This window comes from Plecotus auritus, assembly GCF_963455305.1.
Source record: "Plecotus auritus genome assembly, chromosome: X".
Lineage (NCBI taxonomy): Eukaryota > Metazoa > Chordata > Mammalia > Chiroptera > Vespertilionidae > Plecotus > Plecotus auritus.
The window spans coordinates 12322425-12336231 of NC_137784.1; the positions used below are offsets into that span (position 1 = coordinate 12322425).

Below are 13807 nucleotides of genomic sequence, written 5' to 3' on the forward strand. Positions count from 1 at the left end.
CAAAGGCCAGGTCACAGAGCTAAAACGGTCATCCCGTGGAAGAAGTTCTGTTTGCGACAATCCAACATTGCATTTAATGTATCTCATTTGTGCTCACAGCCCCTGATGCCTAGCACATAGCTGACATGCAGTGAGAGCTGTCTCATCGAGTCTAGCAGACACCGCACATCCTACCACATCACCACTAGGTGTTGTGAGCCAGAGGAAGCTCCACATGTTGTATTATATAACACACCTGGAAAAACTCCTGCTATCTTTTCAGAAGAGATGAGTATTTTGAAAACAATCTTCCATATAACTCAAAAAATGAATGGCCCTTGGGGCTGAATGGTTTTTTTTAAATATATTTTATTGATTTTTTTACAGAGAGAAAGGGAGAGGGATAGAGAGTTAGAAACATCGATGAGAGAGAAACATCGATCAGCTGCCTCCTGCACACCCCCTCCTGGGGATGTGTCCGCAACCAAGGTACATGCCCTTGACTGGAATCGAACCTGGGACCCTTCAGTCTGCAGGCGGACGCTCTATCCACTGAGCCAAACCGGTTAGGGCTGAATGGTTTTTTTTAATTGAAATTTGACCCAAGAGATTCACTCAGGGTCTCTGAATATAGAATAGCAACTTGGAAATCTCTACTTTATGCCCACTTGTTGAAGTAAATTGGTGACTCTTTCTTAAATCATAAGCAGCAAAGTAACTGTGAGCTTTATCTCAGAGTGTTATATGTATGCAAAATCCTGACCTTTCACCTCACTGATTATAAAACAACAACCACACTCAATCACTTTTCACAGGTACAAAAAGGCTCTAGATATGCCAGCGAGATCTCAAACAAATGAAAGCTGAGGCAACGGGAAACCAAACTGAAAACTGCTATGCTCAGCATAAGATGTGCATGCTCCAAGGAAGCCCACCTCAGTCTTCAAGGGGGCCTGTGTAAAATGTACAATGCTTTTACCTAAGACACACAGCACAGGCAGGGAGCACAGCTCACTTCCTCACAGTCACTGTCAGATCAACTGAAAGATCAATAAGCACATTCTTTTAACCCCTACCGCAGCTTCCTGCTTTTCTGCACGCCTATTTGTGAGCGACAAGACATCCAGGGCCTGTGTCCTTCTGCTGCACTTCACCAAAGACCCCTCCCAAAGCAGCCACACACACACACACACACACACACACACACACACACACTCACACACACACTCACACACACTCTCACACTCACACACACACACTCGCACACACACACTCACACACACACTCACACACACACTCACACACACTCTCACACACACACACACACACTCTCACACACACACTCTCACACTCACATACACACTCACACACTCACACACTCTCACAAACACACACACACACACTCACACACACACGCTCACACACACAAACACACACACACTCACACACACTCACACTCATACACACTCACTCACACACACTCACACTCACACACACACACTCACACACACTCACACTCACTCACACACTCACACACACACACACTCTCACACACACTCACACACACTCACACACACGCTCACACACACTCACACACACACACACACACACACACGCAACAGCCCAAGCTATAGTTCCAAGACTTTTTTCTTTTTTTTTAAGACTTTTTTCTCTTTTAAATTTCTTTGGCTGGCCATTTAAAAATGTATCTGTGGATACATGTCAGAACCCAGAGAAAGGCTGCTTATCAATCTTTTATAGGGCTAAAATACTCTGTTGTCTGGATGTGAGGATAAGGTTCTGAAAGGAAGACACCAGCAATTCAATCTGACATCGGGCAAGTGAACCCTTAAGAAAGAGCCCACATCTGCCTTTAATATGCAGCTGTCTTTCCATTTTATGTGGCAGTTCCAGAAGGGGAGCCATGTTTTGATAAAGTAAATGAGGATTTCATCCTAGCTCCTCCTAGTTCTGGACCCCATATTATGTACATTGTAGTCTGTTCAGAAAAAAATATCCAAGACTTGGAAATTAGACAAAAAATGATGCTCATGTGACCTTTCGATATCATTCTGATGCATTTTCGAATAAGCTCCCCCCAGGGCTCATCTGATTTTCTCTGGAAATGTAACTTGATTTACCTAACACTTGATTAGGACATTTTATAGCCCCATAAAAGTCAGAGGATAGTCCTGGCCCATGTGCCTCAGTTGGTTGCAGCATCGTCCCTTGCATCAAAAGGTCACCGGTTTGATTCCAGTCAGGGCACATACCCAGATTGTGGGTTTGATCCCTGGTAAGGGCATGTATAGGAGGCAACCAATCAATGTTTCTCAGATGGCTCTCTCCCTCCTCTCTCCTTCTCCCTTTTTCTCTCTAAAATCAATAAAACAAGCAAACAAAAACATATCCTCAGATAAGGATTTAAAATTTTGTTTTTAAAAGTCAGAGGATAACATGCAGGAAAACAATAAAGTATGTGGCTTTCTTTTTTCTTCTTTTCTGGTAGAAATGATATAACCCCGGAAGTTAAGATTTCATTGTCCTCTAAGACATGAAACTGCTTGCAACCTAACTTAGCAATCTTCTTGGAATATTCCTTTTTCCACTGCCATTTTAATGTTTCATATATCCTCACTGAATCAGTTTTGTTCTCCTGCTAGTTCTCTCATTAAATGAGTTCAGTAAAATGTTGACACATGCTCTCTCTACCTGTGTGTTCTTAACAATTTAAGAATGAGTCTTTGATAGTTCCTGAGCCCGACAATCAAATGGTGCCTGAGAGACTAAGCTCTCTGCTACAGGACCCTCTCACCCCTGCAGGCGTCCTCAAACTCCGGCCCACGGGCCACATGCGGCCCGCCGAGGACATTTATCCGGCCCGCCGGGTGCCGCTGCCTGTCCTGCTTAGCAGCCGACTCGTCCCGGGCCCGCAGTGCGCATAGGAATTTGTTCATAGTTGTTGTTTTTTAAACTATAGTCCGGCCCTCCAACGGTCTGAGGGACAGTGAACTGGCCCCCTGTTTAAAAAGTTTGAGGACCCCTGCCTAACAGTCACACTCATAGGCAGCCACGTGAAGACAACCAGATTCAGGCTGATTAGCTCAGTCAAATAGTATGGCCTAAATGAGGCTCCAGCACAGGTCTGACACCTCCCCCATCCATAGAGGCCACAGCTTTAGACAAAGAAAAGCATACACTGAAAGTGAGTGAGGGCAGCAATCCCACTCTCATGTGTAAACAGTGCCTTTGTCCATAAGAAGATTTATACAAGAATGTTCAAAGCCTATATTCATAAAATACCCAAACTGGAAACAACACAAATATGCATCAACAGGAGGACAGTTAAATAATTTGTGGCATACTCATAAAATGGGATCTATACAGCAAGAACCAAGCGCTGATATACGCAACCACATTTTGTTGTGTAAAAGAAGTCAGATATAAAAGAGCACATATTGCATTATTCCATTTATATGAAATTCAAGTACAGGCAAAACTAATCTGTGATGATGGATTACCAATGGGAAGGGGAATGACTGGGAAAAGGCATGATGGAACTTTATGGAGAGATAGAAATAGCATTGATCTGGATGACGGTTACAGGGGTACACACTTAGGGTAAAATAATCAAGCTGCACAATTATGACTTTAGCATTTTACGCTATGTAAATTTCACCTGAAAAAATGAATAATTTTTTTAAAGAGAAGGGAGAAAGAAAAATGTATTCTTAAAGAAGTGGGTGGGGAATGAAGTAGAGAGAAGAAAGGGAAGTGGGATCTTAAAAGATTCTTCTTCCACATGTACAGTAAGTAAATTAAATAAGAACTAACTAGATAAAAGAAAAAGAGGTACAACCCTAAAAGACCATGAGGCCTAGTTGGGTATATTTATGGGTGCCAACAAATCTCAGCCTGAGAGCTACTGAAGCCCAGGCATCTTCTTAATCCTGGGGATGTCAGAATGGCTGGTATTTTTCTTTTGAGAAATTGAGACAATAGAGTTGAGAGTGGACACTGAGTAAGGATCCAACAAATGAATCAAGAAAACACTTCAGGTAAGCTCTCTGACAGCGGTAACAATGGCATAAAGGCACACAGATAAGCAATGGATTCCACAAGATTACCCCCACTCAATCTGGGGACAAATTATTCTTAGCTAAATAAAGCATGTGTAAACCACTTTCAAAACTAGGAACTTATGCCAATACAATTATGACTTAAAGATGTATTTTCAGCTTCTAGAATTCTCCACAGCAGTTTTCATTATTGTTACATTCCACTGCATCCACCTACTAGATTTTCAGTAATAGGCCTAAAACATTCCCAGTGGGTGAAGATTTGCAGATAGACTCAGCCATCTGAAAGAATAGACGTTTCTTTTTCTGCCAAAAGTGACAGCCATAAAGAGGTACAGCTCCAGCCATTCCTGCCACACCCTTTCTGGCCTGGGAAGAAGGAGCAACTCGGAAGCACATGACTTCCCCTCACTGGAAGCGCTCTAGCCTAGGTGAGATGACAAGTGATTGGGCAACAGCAGGGCCCTTGGGCCAGAGGAGAGGGGAGAGTGCACACGCAGTAAGTGGCCAGCCACACACTGTCTCCTTTAATCCTCAGAGTGGCCTGATGTGATGATAGTCAGGCTCAAACAAGGGAACAGAAGGCATGCTTGAATTAGGTAATCTGAGGCGGGATTAATAAAGAGACTTTTACAAAGTGGATGAGATGCAGAGAAACTCCAAGGCAGGAGCCAGAGCTAGAAACAAGGGCTGCCCATGCCTGCAGGGATGAGAAGAAAGGAATGTGGATGGTGACTGATGGAAACATCTACCGTCTGGCCAAGGGACACAGCCAGACCAAAGGAACTCCAGGGCAAGGATCCAGGAGAATAACCCCTGTCCTGGCTAGCCTCCCTCCCTCCCTCCCTGCCATTTCCCACCAGCTTCTCTTTGACCAAAGCCCAAGGAAGCAATGGGGAAGCAGCCCACTGAGGTGGCCTGAGGCCAAGAAGGGGGAGAAGGATGGAGAGAGGCCCCACTTTGACAGCGCGGAGCCCTTCTGTTCCCTAGTGCTCCATGAGCAAGCCTGCCTGGCTCTTCCTGCACTGCCCTCCCCTGGTGCCCACTGCCCTGCACAAATGCTTACAGCAGGTACGCTCGCCTTAAGCCCTGAGTGAAGTCTCCTTCCTAGAGTCCTCCTCTCTCTTTCCCATGGTCCGCCTCCCCTCCTCAGAGTCCTCTTCTCTTTTTTCCCCAGATCCTTCTTCCTCTTTCCCATGGTCCCCCATTGTCATTCTTCCTCCTTTGTCTTTACCCCAAGCTTTGCCCCTTTGATCTAGGAAAAACCCTCCTAGAATTTGGCTCACCTTCAAGGACAGTCCTTGTCCCCAATTTGGAGTTTTTGTTTGAAAGGGCAAAAGAATTCACCCCTGTTTACACAACAACAGTCAATCTATGGTGGCCCAAATGTAATACTTTCCTACTCTTAAAATGGGAGAGAGCTGCTTTGTTAAGCTGTAGTCAGATTAAAAAACTGTTTATATTCCCATAACTGTTAACAGAAAGCAAGGTTTATCAGCACGTTATCAACAAAACTCAAAGAAGGAAGAAGAAGAGGAGGAAGAGGAAGGAATGTTAGCAGGATCACACTAAGGCAAGATCCTGAAGTAAGATTAAACTGGGTTCCTATTTGCTCTAGACTGGGGGTGGGTCCAGGGAGAGGACCCAGGGGTTGGAAGCTTGTGTCACACCACTGTTTTTCATTCAACAACCCCTTTCCATAAAACCGTCTCATAGAGCCCTCCAGGCTCTTTGAGGGGAGCACCTGCATCTCTAGACCCACATTCCCCTCCCACCTGCCCCCACAGCCTCAGGTCTTAAGCAATGTCTGGTATCACCGAAACTACATCAGGAGCCCTGGGGATATCTGCACACAGCCCTTCCCACTGAGAACATTCCGGTGTTCTCCACTGTTACGTGGAAGTTTATGGTGCTCAGAGACTTTTTACACCTTCATAGTATGTCCCACAGGGAACAGCCAGCCTCCAGGTCCCTTTTTTTGCCCAATTTCAACTTTTACAACTGTGCAGTATATCATTTATTTTTTTAGGATTTTGTTATTTAAGTACAATCTGTATACAATATTATATTAGTTATATTAGTTCCAAGTGTACAATATAGTGATTTGACATTTTTATACCTAACAATGTGATCACCACACATTCTAGTAATCATCTGTCACCATGCAAACTTATCAGTCTCTTTGACTATATTCACCTACACCTTTTTCACCCAGCCCCTCCCTCTCCTCTGGTAACCACCCCTTTGGTCTCTGTTTCTATGAGTCTGTTTTTGTTTTGTTTGTTCCGTGTTTTGTTTTTTTAGAGTCCTTAACATGAATGAGCTACAGTTTTGTAATTACCGCTAGATGACTTTGGCAAAGGGCAAATTTTCAAAATCTCACTGAAAAAATAGATGTTATTCAATGCTGCATGGCCACAATGAGGGAAAGGAAAATAATATTGCTCCTTTCATAAAAGCAACATGAATACAAAGGTGGAAAAACATAGTATAACTGGAATTCTGCATCTCATTTGATTGCTACTGAAGTAGTCAAAACTAGTTTCACCCCATTTTGAATGGAATGGAAAAGGGTAAAATCCCTTTAAATTGGCGATTTTCAACAATTTTTGTCTCATGACACACATAAACTAATTACTAAAATTCTGTGGCACACCAAAAAATATATAATTATTTTGCTGACCTGACAAAAAAATTGGTATAATTTTCATTCATTCATGCCAGGCAGCTATTGTATTAGCTGTTGCCATTTTTTTATTTTTGACAGGCTAAGGGAAAAGAGGTCAGTCAGTGCCCCTGACTAAATAGTCAGGTATTGTATGTTTTAAAAATTCTTGCAGCACACCGGTTGAAAATCACTGCTTTAAACCATCAAAGCAAATAAACAAGTACATAAATGAAACAGTTTAAAAGCTATTTTTCTAGCATTTTCTAAGTGACACACAATTTTGAAAGAGAACATTATGGCCTTCAGAAAGTGATTTCAAAACAGGTATCTCTAGCTATCTAGGCAAAACTATTTGTGCTCTTCTTAATAGCACACAAGATGTCCAGCTGTCAAGGTGTCCCCTAAGAGCCCAGGAAATTCTTCCTCAGCCCACAGCTTTGGTCAGTAGAGCCCACACAGCAGACAGGAAAAGGGTTTCACTTTGTACTCACTCTTACAAAGTTGTCAGGGAACAAACCTCTCCTGCCATTGATCTGTCCCTCCCACCAGCCTCCATCTTCCTTCCTGATGTTGGTGATGATCTCACCCACGCTGATAGTCAGCTCATCGTCGTGCTGGGCCTGGTAGTCAAACTCCACTATGGCCTCCACTGAAAGAAAGGAACAGGGACAAAAAGAGAGAGAGCGCCTTAGATAGGGTGTTGGAGAAGTCTGAGGCTCAGCAACCCTGGAAGGTTAGTAAAGTTATATTAAAGGGATTTCCCCTCCACCAATAATTAAAATGACAGGGCCACACACAGTGAGGTGATTTTGGTTGAAGAAATCTTGACTAAACCCTGTAGCACAGAAACCACAAAGTACTGGTCTGTGGTCAGGCACAGGCTGCGTGGCCAGCAAGTCTCAGGACCAGCAGGGGCTTCAGAGGGGAAACTGCACAATGACAGAAGGCCAGTGACATTTGTGCCCCCCGGAGGGAGTCCAGCATCATTTCCTCAAGTGTGGAGATAGCAGATAACAGGTGTGAGTTTGGCTCTTGGGTACCTCCTCTCTCTCCAAGGCTAAGGTTGTGAAAACTGTGGGCAATCATAGTTTCCACTCTATGCCCAGCTCTCAGCAATGACACACATAAAGACAGCTAATACAGAGGCCTTGTTGGCCAAAACAATGTTTCAGACAGCTAACAGTTGCAGCCACAACTGCCCTTTCAACAGATGGCTTCCCAGCCAGTAATACCACTTTAAATTGTTCTCCCAGTTGATGGTGAGTTTTTATAATTGGTAATAGGTGGAAGCAATGGATGATACAGATGGGTCATCTTGTTGACAGAGCACCAATGCAGATTAGCAGAGCTAACCAATCCAGAGACTGGTTAATTTTTCCACAGATGGATTATACAAATTATCTAGACTTTGGGCCTCACCTCACACCCATCTCTATCAATCTCCTGTCCTTTTTATTGGCAGCTTAATATGAATGAATGAATGAATGAATGAATGAAGAGCAAGTGAATGAATACAAGGGAAGGAAAAAATAGATAAAACCACAAGTGGACATCAGCAGATGAGTGGATGAAAAAACTGTGGTACATTTACACAATGGAATACTATGCTGCGGTAAAAAAGAAGGAGTTCTTACCATTTGCAACAACATGGATGGAGATGGAGAGCATTATGCTAAGTGAAAAAACCAGGCAGAGAAAGATAAATATCACATGATCTCACTCATTTGTGGAATATAATGAACAACATAAACTGATGAACAAAATTAGATCCAGAGACAGAGAAACATCAATCAGAACGTCAAACCTCAGGGAAGGTAGGGGATAGTGGGGGTAAGGGGGAGAGATCAACCAAAGGACTTATACACATTCATATAAGCCTAATCAATGGACAAAGACAACAGGGGGGTGGGGGCATGAATGTGAGGTGGGGGGTAATGGGGGAATAAGGACACATATGTAATACCTTAATCAGTAAAGAAATTTAAAAAAATCTACAAGTGGTGAATCGGCAACTTAGAAATTACAGTAAAATAATGGAAAAGGGAAAAGTTAAATAAGCTCTCTAGGAAGCACATATACAAAAATGAACTCAAAATGTACTCAGACCTAAATGTAAGAACTAAAACTAAAATTTTTATAAGAAAGCATAGTAGAAAATCTTAGTGATATTGGGTTTAGCAAATATTTCTTCAATAGGAGACAAAAAAAGCACAAACAACTTTTAAAAATCCAATAAATTGGGGTAGGGAAAATGTTGGTAGGTAAGTGGGGCCCCCTACCAAAGGGGCTTTGCATTTCCATTAGGGCTAAATTCCCAAAGTGCTTCCAGATCAGAAGACCCTCCCCATCCAGACGGATGTGCTCGTCTGTCCACTCATAATGTCAGCTAATCCAGACAGTTTATAAGCAACTAAAAGTGGCATTTCCTTCCCTAGATTATTTTCTCATTCTACAATTAGCTGGCCAACTCTGCTGTCATCAATCTGCCCAGGACCAAGTTGACTTGTGAATCACTCTCATCACTTATCAACAGAGCATAAACAAGGCAACCTTTCCAGATCAACATGACAAGTACAAAGGCAGAAACACTCCAATTTCCTTGTGCCGTGCTCTGCTCCCCAACGGTTAAAAGGAGCCATAAGAACAACCTAAACCAGGTCAGTTAAAAAACAGCCTTCTTTAAATTACCTAGACATGGATCTATTGAAGTTTTGCCATCAGAACTAAGATTACAGAACTAAGTAAGTGCTATTTATGGAACAGACACTTTTCCTGCATTATCTCATTTAATCTTCACAATATTGTGATGCCCTTCTTCCCATTAAAGAACCCAAAGCTCAGTAAAGCTTATTTGCCGAGCCAGTGCTCTCAAAAGTGGGATGCATTCACTACAGGGATGAGTTGACACAATGAAAAAAAAAACATATTAGAACATCTATTCACTTTATTTTAATTTCAAAAAAAGAAAAATACAACTTCTCTAATATTCAATTTGCACAATGACACTGGCTCCTTCATCCGGCCTTTAGGTCAGGCAGTCAAGCATGTTCCAAGGGCAGCGAGCAGCCTGAGGGTACAGCGGTGCTCCTCGACAAAGATGGCTGCCAGCGCCAGCTATTAGCTCCACGGGGTACCCTGCAGGGTTGTGAGGCCTCTTGTTAAAGCCCCTTTGTGGCTATTACCCCTTTGAACTAAAATCACTCTCACTAATGGATGAGAGGCTTGAAAATATCTGTAAAAAGAAAGTAGGGACTGTAGACAAGACTCAACATGTGACCAAACAGACAAGAAAATGGCAGCCATTTTGGGAGGTGAACACAAGGACAAGCCAATCGGATCTGACAGGGAGATGACCAAAAACTCTAAATTATCAAGACAATTTGTAATATGGGTTTTTTTTCCCACCCCCGATACAGGTGTAAATTACCTAAGTAGAATAGCAAAGTATTGAGATTAGCAAGGTATTTTAAACTATGTACCTGAACCATTAAGACAAATGTCTTCACTTTTTCACCAATGTTGAAAGATATGCATACTCAATCTTATGTTTTCCAAAAGGTCACTAAACCTAATAATAAATATTTAGCAGCTTCTTTTGGGTTTTTCTCAATCAACTAGTATAGTAATATATGCACATAATCTATAAATAAATTTATATGTAGAGATAGTCAATTATTTTGTTAATAACAGGTATTATTTTTTAAACAAGAAAGGGCTTGAGGGTAGAGGTGGCCGGGGAGAGGTCAATGGCGGAAAAAGAAGACATATGTAATACTATATGTAATATTTTAAACAATAAAGAATTTTATAAAAAAGCTGCAATAAAAAAAAGAAGAAGAAATGGCTTAGAACTCTGATCTAAGCTCCCCACAGCTGACCCCATTTGAGCACTTGGAGATGAAAGCTCATAGCTTTTCTGATGGGGACAGAAAATCCTGGGAAATGGAGAAGCAGCACGTGGGACCTGCCTTGGGGAGAAGAGGGAGGACAGGAAGGCAGCTAAGGAGGACTCTGGTCAAGGGTTCAATCTGAACTTGAACCCTGTGTACATTGGAGGACTCAGAACCCCATCAACTTCCAGAACACAACCTTGCTTCTTCTTTCCTAAACAGCAAGTTTCATTTTCTCCATTCTGTATGTGGGCTTCGCCAAGGCAAAGCTGGAAGAGGACAACGAATCTGCTTCAAGAAGATGGTCACTAAGAAGTAAACAGCTGCTGCCTTTTGTTGCAAAGCGGAGAGAGTACATCCGATCTTCCTTCACTCTCCCTCTCCCCATAAACCCAAGGTCACACCTTAATTGATGCCTGCTATGAGTAAGGCTGGGGATTAGGGACTGGGAACTCCAGGATAAAACACAGCTGCCTAATTCTCCAGTCTTCCCCATAACCTATTGAGCAGTCTTTCCTGATTTACTACTTCTTTAAACTCCCTGACACTTAAGTAATCATGAGCACCTTGACCTCCTTCTGGCCCCAGCTGGGCCCTGGCTACCTCTTATCACCCTCCTGGCTCCTCCAACCTCCAGGCTTCTCTGGCCCCTGGCATTGAGACAATTCCACATTGTGGTGGCTGAACGGAGTCTCAGGCTCCCAGTGAGCCTCTAAATGCCTTCTGGGTATGAATCATCCTTAGTTCTGTCATGGCTCCCAAGACATGTAATAGGTGCTCAATAAAGCTTTAATAAATCAACTGCTCAACTTGCATCTTATAATGGCAGATAGTTCTCTGCCCAATAAAAATGCTACTAAAATGCCAAGTGTCAATCACATTTTTGCAAATTGAGTCAGATTCTTCAGTGCACTAAGGGAGCTTGCTATTTAAAGGATCTTGTGGTTAATTCTTTTGTAACATGAATAATCACTTCCTGCTTTACCTTTCCTGTCAAGATGAATTTTTGCATATCAGCTTTGTCTAAGGGGAGGAAGCCTATGTATGGCCCATAAATCATGAGGCTATGTCTCTCCTAAGGGCTCTTTTTTGTATCTCTTGCAAGCTTCTAACAGGTCCAGGGCTTTGCTGTCCACTATATGTGGCTATCAAATACTTGAAGTTTGCCTAGTCCAAATCAAGATGTGTTGTAAAATACACAGCAAGTTGAAAGACATATTGAGGGGGGGGGGAGGAAGAATGTAAAATATCTCATTAATTTTATATTGATTGTATGTTGAAATGATAATATTTTACATATGCAGGTCAAATATTCAAGTGAATTTCACTTGTTTCTATTTACGAATGTGGCTAATAAAACATTTGAAATTACTTATGTGGCTGTATTATATTTCTTTTTTACGTGTGAATGTGTGTGCAAGGGAAGGGAGCGGAGATTAACTTTTCACATATCAACTGCTTGATGGTGTTTATAGTTACAATTAATCTAACTCATCCTATACTGTATTATATTACTATTGGACTGAGATGGTTCAGGATAATACTTGGCAAACAGGAGATCAAGGCCTTTCATTGCACAAACACACTCAAAATCTTCGTGAGAGTCCATGAGAAAGTCTGTGTCTCCCAAACCCATTTCCTTGGCTGCAGGAAGCTGCAGGTATGTGTAGCAAGGATAAAGCATTACCTGCGATTTTTTTAATGGTACCCCTTGGGCAATTACCTCTGGGAGTGAGCACAAAATTAAAACATTAAGCTAAACAGAATATATCAGAGGTATAATTAGGGCAACAGTAAACAAAATCCCATATTTAAAGACACCATAAATTATAAAACTTAAGAACATCTCTTTTTCAGAAAAATATCACCCTCCAGCTGCTTGCCATGCCAGAAGCCAGCCTCCACAAGTTTTCTACATGTATTGTCAATGCAAAAGCCAAAGCCACGGTTAACCAGTGTGTGCAAAGAGACGGAGCCAGAGGAGATAAGAGATCTGCTTCCGAGAGGCAGAACACAACCACCCCCATCTATAACCTCTGACCTCCAACCTCTACCTTCAAACTTGCTGAAATGTCTCCTCCCCACAAAGGTGAAATGGGTGGTTTTGAACTGTTGGTTGGCTAAGCCAGCTGCCAAGCTCTTCTCAGGCAAACTTCTCATGGTGGTTCTGAGGCCCTGCTGGGTGACCTGGCCCCTCCCTGCCTCTGAGCGGTACTTCCTCTCTCCTAGGGCTCTTGGTGCTGTTTGTGGTGGCTCAGCCCAGTCAGACTGTAAGCTCCATCTGGGACAAGCTCATATCTTTTTCAGGATCCCACCCCCCCCCCTTGCCTGGCATCACGTCTGGCTCCATAAATATTTGAATAAACTGGAAAGCATGAAGGAGAATGAAAGTTGCCGATTAATTTCCTCGGTCCATACATATGTATAGATCATGTTGCAAGCCTCACAGTACAGTTTGAAGCTTTAAAAATTTCAGAAGTATAAATGTTGCATACAAATTGCTTTTACACTTATTTCATTTTGTGAATTTTTAAAGGATAGATTTCTAATGTTAATGTTTTGTTCCAGTCCTCTGAAGACAGCATATAAAATCAGGAGGAATTTTTCGCCAAAAAAGATTTCACCAAGAAAGATCATGATTGCTGATAGAGATAGAAAGAACATTAGTTAACCTTGTCAAGGTCCATGGATGAGGCTTAGAGAGAGTGAGAGCTAAGCAATGGTAGCATCAAGACTAGGACTAAGCTCTCCCAAATGACAGTCCAGGTGAGAGAAGGGAACATCTAAAATGAAAAGGAAGATGCCCTAGCCGGTTTGGCTCAGTGGATAGAGCATCAGCCTGTGGACTGAAGGGTCCCAGGTTCGATTCCGGCCAAGGGCACATGCCTGGGTTGCGGGCTCGATCCCCAGTAGGGGGTGTGCAGGAGGCAGCCGATCCATGATTCTCTCTCATCATTGATGTTTCTATCTCTCCTTCTCCCTTCCTCTCTGAAATCAATAAAGAAATATATTTAAAAAAAATAATAATAATAATAAATAAAAATAAAATGAAAAGGAAGAAAAACTGAGACCGGTGAGATACAGATTTCCATGTCATTGTGTGTTTGTTTGTTTTTTCTTTCAGATATAACATAGTTTCCAAAATACCCAGAAAAAATTACACCAGTCAGGAACCTATAGTATTCAAATCT

The 13807-nt window shown here is 42.3% G+C and overlaps 1 protein-coding gene across 12 annotated transcripts in view; it reads right to left on the reverse strand.

Moving 5' to 3' along the window:
- Positions 1-13807, reverse strand: part of SH3KBP1 (SH3 domain containing kinase binding protein 1) — a gene marked incomplete at both ends in the record, with an annotated part of 338781 nt that overhangs the window by 276129 nt on the left and 48845 nt on the right. For 11 of the 12 annotated variants that reach the window (XM_080652040.1, XM_080652036.1, XM_080652039.1 and 8 more), the window contains one exon: positions 7218-7375. In XM_080652040.1, coding sequence (XP_080508166.1) covers positions 7218-7375 — 158 coding nt within the window. Of the gene's footprint in view, positions 1-7217; positions 7376-13807 lie in introns of those variants that run through there. The other variant, XM_080652037.1, reaches the window with a different exon arrangement.